Source organism: Hemiscyllium ocellatum, chromosome 6, assembly GCF_020745735.1.
Source record: "Hemiscyllium ocellatum isolate sHemOce1 chromosome 6, sHemOce1.pat.X.cur, whole genome shotgun sequence".
Lineage (NCBI taxonomy): Eukaryota > Metazoa > Chordata > Chondrichthyes > Orectolobiformes > Hemiscylliidae > Hemiscyllium > Hemiscyllium ocellatum.
The window spans coordinates 91,181,019-91,189,734 of record NC_083406.1 but is presented as its reverse complement, the minus strand read 5'-3'; the positions used below and the strand labels follow the sequence as shown (position 1 = coordinate 91,189,734).

General features: G+C 39.6%; 1 protein-coding gene across 1 annotated transcript in view; it reads right to left on the bottom strand.

Moving 5' to 3' along the window:
* Positions 1-123: 123 nt before the first annotated feature.
* The window catches only part of brca2 (BRCA2 DNA repair associated), a 121,904-nt gene continuing 113,311 nt past the window's right edge, over positions 124-8,716 (bottom strand). Inside the window, exon 26 of the mRNA XM_060826976.1 lies at positions 124-1,305. Within this exon, the coding sequence (XP_060682959.1) occupies positions 193-1,305 (1,113 nt within the window). The 3' untranslated portion in view covers positions 124-192. The remainder of the gene's footprint in view (positions 1,306-8,716) is intronic.

Sequence of the window (8,716 nt, the reverse complement as noted above, 5' to 3'; positions counted from 1 at the left end):
TAAAACATTTAAAAGGTATGAAATTACAATACATTGTGACAGTCTCTGTAAAGAAAATAGTTTATTCAAAATCATTACAAGTTACATTTACAAACCTTACACACTAATGTAGGGAACACCAGAGCATAGATCACTTTAAATAGAACATTCAGTCCTCAACAATATGTACTCTAAATGTAGTGGAAAAGAACCTCAATTTTTATTTTCTATTCCTCTGCAGTTACAAGGCAAAACCTGTTTGTTTTGTAAATCATCCTCGACCTGAGCTTCAATTTTGTCACAACCAGTGTTTTGTGCAGGGCCAGTTTTTCTTTCAGATTGACAAGTGTTTTCATTTGAATTTCCCATATTAATTTCATTTGTGCGCCTTCTTTTGGACTGAGAGACAACAGGTGAACTTTTATTTCGTGAAGCAATGACTGTCTCAAATTCACATTCAAGCGATGTTTCGTCATTTTGCTGCAAAGATGTAGAGTTATTAGAACTGACAATTTGCACCTTTTCACATGAGCCCTTGTTATTTTCACAGCTCCCAGTAACACAACATTCACAAGGCACTTGTATATTTGTCATTGCAAGTTCTTCATCTGTAATCAAATTATTAACAATCTTGGAAACTTTGCTCCCAAATTCACTATTTTGTGGCAACAAGGCAAGGTTCCCACTACTGACAATTTGGGATCTTTGAATCTTTTCTCTGTCCCTTTCATTGCTCTCATTAGCACAACCTTCAAAAAGTGCCTGTGTATTTATCATTGCAAGTTCCTCATCTGTAACCCAGTTGTCCTCAGCTACTTTTGAAGTTTGAGACCCAAGATTAATGTCAAGGTGACTTTTAATATTTTCAGATGAAATACCCTTTGGAATGATCATTTGTGTCTTTGTAATCTTTTCTTCCTCATTTTTACTGTGTCCATTTTCCCAACCTTCTCGAAGTGCCTGAGTGTTTATCATTGCAAGTTCTTCATCTGTGACCCAATTATCATCAGCTATTTTGGAAACTGCAGTTCTCTTCAAAGAGGGAAGTTTATTAGTTCCAGCTTGAATTGTTGCTTCATGGCTTTGAGGGATAACACATCGCCTGGGTGGTTTAAAACCTTTCTGTACAGCTGGTGAAATAGAACTACAAAGGGGAGACAATGGAGCAGGAGAAGGAATCCGAGACAAAAAACTAAGTTTCTTCTTCTTCAAATTTTCTACCGAATCACTAGATGTTGCTTCTGTACTACACAAAGCTGGTCCGGATCCAAGTTCTACAGATGGTGAAAGTATCTGTGTCTTACTTTCAGAATTAGATGGTGTATGCTAAAAAGGGGCAAAAAAAAGAAAAATATACATTGGCAATGAACAAATCCTTGAAACACTGTCCTGTTAACCTTTAAAGAACTGATCTAACAGAGTCCGAGGTTTAAAAAAAGTCTAATCTTCTCTAACCTTGTAACTCTAACAGCCCAGAATGTCAATTCTTCTATTCCTCGGATGCCGCCTGACTTGCTGTGCTTTTCCAGCAGCACACTCAACTCTAACTATAGTTTCTTGTTCACCACCCACATCATTCTTCCATCTACAGGACCAGCCCATCTAAGTTCTGAAATCCCATCCTTTAACCTCTCTCCCTCTAAGACATTTAAAAAATCATCTTTGACCAAGTTTTTTGTTTATATCAACTGTTCCAATACATCTTTTTTTGCTCATTGTCAAGTTGCATAATTATATTCCTGTGATAAACCTTGAAAGATTTCACTATGGTTAATATTACTATGTAAAATGCATATTCTGTAATAATTATATAAGATCATACAAGATCTCTGGCACTTTTGAACCTTAAAGATTATCCAAAGAAACAAGCAGCTTTCCTGAGATTACTGAAGTCATACAAGATATACAGCATGGAAATAAACCCTTCGGTTCAACTCGTCCACGCAGACCAGACATCCTAAACTAATCTAATCCCATTTGCCAGCACTTGGCCCCTAACCCTCTAAACCAAACCAAACTCCCTAAACCCACCTAGATGTCTTTTTAAATGTTGCAATGGTACCAGCCTCCACCACTTCCTCTGGCAGCTCATTCCATTCATACACCACCCTCTGCATGAAGAAATTGCCAGAGGTCCCTTTTGTGGGTGGCACAGTGGTTAGCACTGCTGCCTCACAGCACCTGAGACCCGGGTTCAATTCCCGACTCAGGCGACAGACTGTGTGGAGTTTGCACGTTCTCCCCGTGTCTCTGTGGGTTTCCTCCGGGTGCTCCGGTTTTCTCCCACAGTCCAAAGATGTGCGGGTCAGGTGAATTGGCCATGCTAAATCGCCTGTAGTGTTAGGTAAGGGGTAAATGTAGGGGTAGGGGTATGGGTGGGTTGCGCTTCGGCAGGTCGGTGTGGACTTGTTGGGCCGAAGGGCCTGTTTCCACACTGAGTAATCTGTGGGCGGCACGGTGGCACAGTGGTTAGCACTGCTGCCTCACAGCGCCTGAGACCAGAGTTCAATTCCCAACTCAAGCGACAGACTGTGGAGTTTGCACGTTCTCCCCGTGTCTGCGTGGGTTTCCTCCGGGTGCTCCGGTTTCCTCCCACAGTCCAAAGATGTGCGGGTCAGGTGAATTGGCCATGCTAAATTGCCCGTAGTGTTAGGTAAGGGGTAAATGTAGGGGTATGAGTGGGTTGCGCTTCGGCGGGTCGGTGTGGACTTGTTGGGCCGAAGGGCCTGTTTCCACACTGTAAATCTAATCTAATCTAAATTTTTCCCCTCTCACCTTAAACCTATGTCCTCTAGTTCTGGACTCCCCCCACCCCAGAGAAAAGACCTCGACTATTTACCCTATCCATGCCCCTCATGATTTCGTAAACCTCTATAAGATCAGTCTTTTGCTTACTGTAGATCATCAGGTTGGTGTGCTTTTAGGAGATAGCAGAACCACTTAATCATCTGTTAAATCTAGTATTTTCAGACTTTGAGCTGGATTTTGTTCCCATGAATTGGCAGCTTATTTCACTTCTCCAAATTACTACACTTCAAAACAAATGCTCTTTAAAATATTTTGTTTATATCCATGAATAATTAAACTGGATGATAGAGAAAATAAGCCATTCAAATCAATCAATGCTAGATTTATGCCTGTTTTGAGCCTCCTCTTCTTTTCACACCTAAATTTACCATTGTAACCCTCTCTGGTATCCCAATACTTTATATCGCCTAAATGAATGAGATGTGGGCATTGCTGGCTGGACCAGCATTATTGCCAATCCCCAGTTACCCTTGAGAAGATGCTGGTTGGCTGAAGGAGCAGAGCGAGCACAGGCCGAGTGCCAGAAGTGAATTGCAGCTAGAGGCTGGAGCGGGAGTAGAGCAAGGCCAGGCCTGTCAGGGGACTGAGTTCTGGAGACGAGTCCATGGCAGAGGCCTGCATGTGGAAGCTGCGAAGCTTTGTGTCCTGAAGCCCAGTGGGCATAGTGATAAAGGACTACAACTTGAGTACTTTAAAGATACTTTTTAATTCTCATTATGGACTTTTAAAACTCGGTATTCCCATGCTAGTCTTTTTTTAAAAAACTAATACAAAGTACCTGTACCTAGGTACCCTATATCTAAATGGCACAGAGAGGCAACATTATGAATTTTTAACTGCACTCATTTGAGTGCATGTGACAATAATAATCAAGGTTATTCTAAATCTATTAGGGAAGGAGTTCCAGAACTTCCAACAACACTGAAGGAACAATGTCTTTCTAAGTCATGATGGTGAATGGCTTGGGGTGGAATTTGTAAGCCATGGTGTTTCCACATATCTGCTTTCCTTGTCCTTTAGGATGACTGCAGCAGTGAATTTGAAAAGTTCTGCATAAGGAGCACTGTGGCATATAATATACAGTACAGCTAGTGATAGTTGGTGGAGGAGGCAGTGAACTTTAGTTAATTTGGTATCAATCAAGCAGGCTGCTTTGTCCTGTAGCGTGCCAAACCACATTATGGATAATGAATATTGTTGGAGCTGCACTCTTCCAGGCAGTAGCATCTACTCTGATTTGTACTTTGTAGATGATGGACACACGTTGAGAAGTCAGGGGAAAAGTTACTTTCTGCAAAATTCCTAGTCTCTGACTTGCTCTTGCAGTCACAGTATTTATGTAGCTAGTTCAGTATCTAGTCAATGGTAAAACCCAGCATTTTGTTTATAGGGGATTAAGGGATAGTAATACTAGATTAATATCACATTATATGCTCTCTTGTGGGAGATGGTCACTACCTGGCATTTGAAAGGGCAAGTGTTACTAGCCACTTGTCAGTTCAAACCTGAATATTCTTGAGGTCTTGCATTTGGACACAAACTGCTTCAGTATTTGAGAAGTGACAAATAGTGCTCACTGTTTGCTGATAATTGCATATTGCTACTTATGACCATTTGACAAAGGGAAGGTCAATCATGAAGCCACTGAAGATGGTTGGACCTAGGATACTAATCTGGGAAACATCTGCAGAGATGCCCTGAGCTAAGATGACAGCTATCCATCACCCTCAAACATCTTCCTTTGTGCGAGCCATGACTCTAACCAACAGAATGTTTCCCTCGGAATCCCAGTCATTCTAGCTTTACTATAGTTCCCTGACACCTTACCACACAATTCACTTCAACCATTGCCAGTGATAGTTCATTCCACACTTTGATTGCTCTTTGGGCAGAGACATTTCTTCTAAATTCCCTCTTGGTATGCTCCTACTAATCAGAAAGTATGCGCTCTGTATTCATTCTACCCAAATCCTCTACAATTTTAAAAGCCTCTATTAGATCACCCACCAGCATTTCTTCCCCCAACAAGAGAAGAGACACAATCTTTAATTCGTTTTATAGCAAATTTATCCAAACATGAAATTTTCCATGTAAATTCAAAGTGCCCTCTCCAGAGTCTCTATATCCTTAGTTTTGTATGGCAATGAGAACTGTACATAATCCAAGGTTCAATACAGGTCTAGTATCAATCTTCCTCATTTTCATTTCTACTCAAAGAAAAAAAATCTTCTAAAACATGGACTTTTACTGCATCTCACAATGTCTACCAGTGTTCTGACATGACAATCTTTCTAGTGAATTATTAAATTAGTATGAATGCCTACCTGCATCAATCCATCTAGACATTAATTATTAGGAGTTTGTTTTTGTATTATGTTATGGGAACAGCAAGTCAAATCACCCTCCCTATCTCTTTGATTTTACATGCTGCAAATACAATGTTCAATGACCCTCAAAATTAATCCAAAGGTTCCTAACCAGGTTTTAAGAATAACAGATCAGTGCCAGGTTGAAACAAAGATTAATCATCCAAAGAGTACAATTAAACAAGATAATATAATTAATGTGCTTTTTATATATTTATTCATGGTAAGTGGGTGCCACTGACCAGGTCAGCGGTTAATTGCCTTAAGTATCCTAATTGCCCAGAGTGCAGTTAAAAGTCAACCACATGAAGGCCAGACCAGATAAGGACAGCAGTTTCCTTCCCCAAAGGGCATGAGTGAATCAAATGTGTTTTATGACAACCATCAATGGTTTCATGATCATCATAAGACTCTTAATTCCAGATTTTTATTGGCAGAATTTGAACCCAGGTCCACAGAACATTAGCTGAGTCTCTAGATTAATAGTCTAGTGATAATAATACTAGGCCATTACCCCCCTAATTAATGTCTATGATTTAAAACCAATCGTCATTGAACATAGACACAGTTAAAGAATACACTGAAAGAATAATTAAGACATGTAACTGGCCAGTTCACTTAAGCAGTTTTAATTATGAATAATTCCACAGGCACATCGGCTTGCATTTTGCTTGAGTTTTGAAGACACCAGTCAATAAAATTGCATTCAGTTGGCTATGGGGAATATTTATATTTTCCTTGTAACTGGAATTCTGTTCTCCTAATTTTTAATAAAACAATAAAGGAGGATAATAGAAAACAACCATGACTCCCACCAGCAGCTTTTAGAGCCACAGCCTCGACTTAAGAAGAAACATTGGCTTTGCATTATGTTGTTTCTAACAAATTCTGTCAGACTGGTTAGCACAGGCCTCCCCGTGATAGCCCCTTTTAATGTCAAAATGATTGTCAGCCTTTCAGCATAACACATCTCTGGAGCTGACACAACAGTGTTCTTTGAATAATAATCAAACCACAATTAACTTCACAGGCTAGGTCCCATGAGCAAACCAGTTTTAAAAAAAACAAGTTGCTGCTCACAGTCCAAAGGTCGTTTTCAATTAACAGCTCACAGTTCCAACCAAAAAGGAGAAGAAAGAAATTGAAGATTTCGACATTAGTTGGTTGAAACATCCCATTTTATTATGCTGGGCATTAAAAGGGCAATTTCTACTCAATACTGATGGAACACCATCGATGAATAAAGTCAGAATTGAATAATTTGAGGGTTATAAGAGAGATGTGAAGTATTCAGATAGTCGAGGAATTCATAATAAGCATGAGTACAAAGATTAGGAAAGAAGACAGCAAAAAAATTAAGGCAACAAAGAACTATGGAACCAATTGAGAAACAGGAGACAAAATGATGAAGCTTTAACAGGAATGTCAAGAAAATAAAAAAAAGACATGACACAAAAAAAAATTTTCACTTCGGTTTTCACCAAAGAGATGAAGTAGGAAGACACGATACACTCTTCTCATTATGCTGTATCGTGTCTTCCTACTTCATCTCTTTGGTGAAAACCAAAGCGAAAACTTTTTTTTTGTTACGCCTGTATAATTACCTATGATGTTAATCTGCCTGCTCCGTCTAACATAATTCCAGCACAGCCTTTTTTTTTATTTTCTTGACATTCCTGTTAAAGCTTCATCATTTTGTCTCATGTTTCTCAATTGGTTCCATAGTTCTTTGTTGCCTTAATTTTTTTTTGCTGTCTTCTTTCCTAATCTTTGTACTCATGCTCATTATGAATTCCTCGACTATCTGAATACTTCACATCTCTCTCATAACCCTCAAATTATTCAATTCTGACTTTATTCATCGATGGTGTTCCTTCAGTATTGAATAGAAATTGCCCTTTTTGTGGAATACATTTTCCCTGCACTTTGCTCCAAGTTAAAAACATTTCCACTATTTCTCTAGTTGTCGTTTGCTAATAGTTGCCTACTTTATTTTACCAAGTTCAATTCATAGCCCCTCAAAATCAGCTTTTCTCTAATCTATTTCAAGTAACTCCACAGAGGCCGGTATCCTGTCACCAAATCATCCTTTATCTGCACATGGAGATCCAGCTCTGAGTGAATAGAACTTCTGACATTCTAGTTTATTTTTTTTCTCTCTAACAGTTTATATCTGTCAGCCAGGACTCCCTGATTGGTCCAGATTAACAGCCACAATCGGGAAACCCATTCTGAGGTCTACTTCATTGACCTCATTTCAATTACTAAACTATTAACTTGTTTTTTGTTCGAGTCTTTTTCTACCATTGTCTGAAAATGCTTTACAATATGGCCACTAAAACCTAGACACTTCCCTATTTTGAGTTCTCTTGCCTATCCTGGTGCATTCTTCAGTACCAATCCAGAGAATCTTACTTTGTTGAGCTTTTCACATACTGGATTAGAAAAGAATCCTGTAAACATTGTAGGAATCCATTTCCTTATCCTTATTATTTTTGTTGAATGAATAACAGGTTGATTGAGATCTTCTTGATTATTACTGCATGTTCTATTTTTAAATGGAATCCACCAACTTCCCTGCATATTTCTCCCTCTAAGTCTCTTCCAAAAGATGGTCTGTAGACTACAGCTTTGAAGATGCGACAGATCCTTTGTTAACCTTTATCTCTATTCATTTGAATTTTACTTTTGTATTGCTGATGACTGCATATCTTTCTTCTACTCACATGAACAAGGAACAAGAGTAAGTCTGCTCCACCATTCAAAAAAAATCTGACTTTAACCTCAGCTCCATGTTCTGACCCGGATGATCTTTCAAACCCTTGGCAATCAAGAATCTACCTACCTGTGTAGTCATAGTGATGTACAGCATGGAAACAGACCCTTCGGTCCAACCCATACATGCCAACCAGATATCCCAACCCAATCTAGCCCCACCTCCAGCACCTGGCCCATATCCCTCCAAACTCTTCCTCTTCATATACCCATCCAAATACCTTTTAATTGTTGCAATTGTACCAGCCTCCACTACATCCTCTGGCAGCTCATGCCATACACATACCACCCTGTGTGAAAAGATTGCCCTTGAGGTCTCTTTTATATCTTTCTTCTCTCACCCTAAACCTATGCCTTTCTAGTTCTGGACTCCCCAACCCCAAGGAAAAGACTTTGTCTACCTACCCTATCCATGCCCCTCATAATTTTGTAAGCCTCCAAGGTCACCCCTCTGCCTCCGACGCTCCATGGAAAACAGCCCCAGCCTATTCAGCCTCGCCCTATAGCTCAAATCCTCCGACCCTGGCAACATCCTTGTAAATCTTTTCTGAACCCTTTCAAGTTTCACAACATCTTTCCAATAGGAAGGAGACCAGAATTGCACGCAATATTCCAACTGCAGCCTAACCAATATCCTGTATAGCCACAACATGACTTCCTAACTCCTGTACTCAATACTCTGACCAATAAAAGAAAGCATACCAAATGCCTTCTTCACTATCATATCTATCTGCAACTCCACTTTCAAGGAGCTATGAACCTGCACTCCTAGGTCTCTTTGTTCAGCA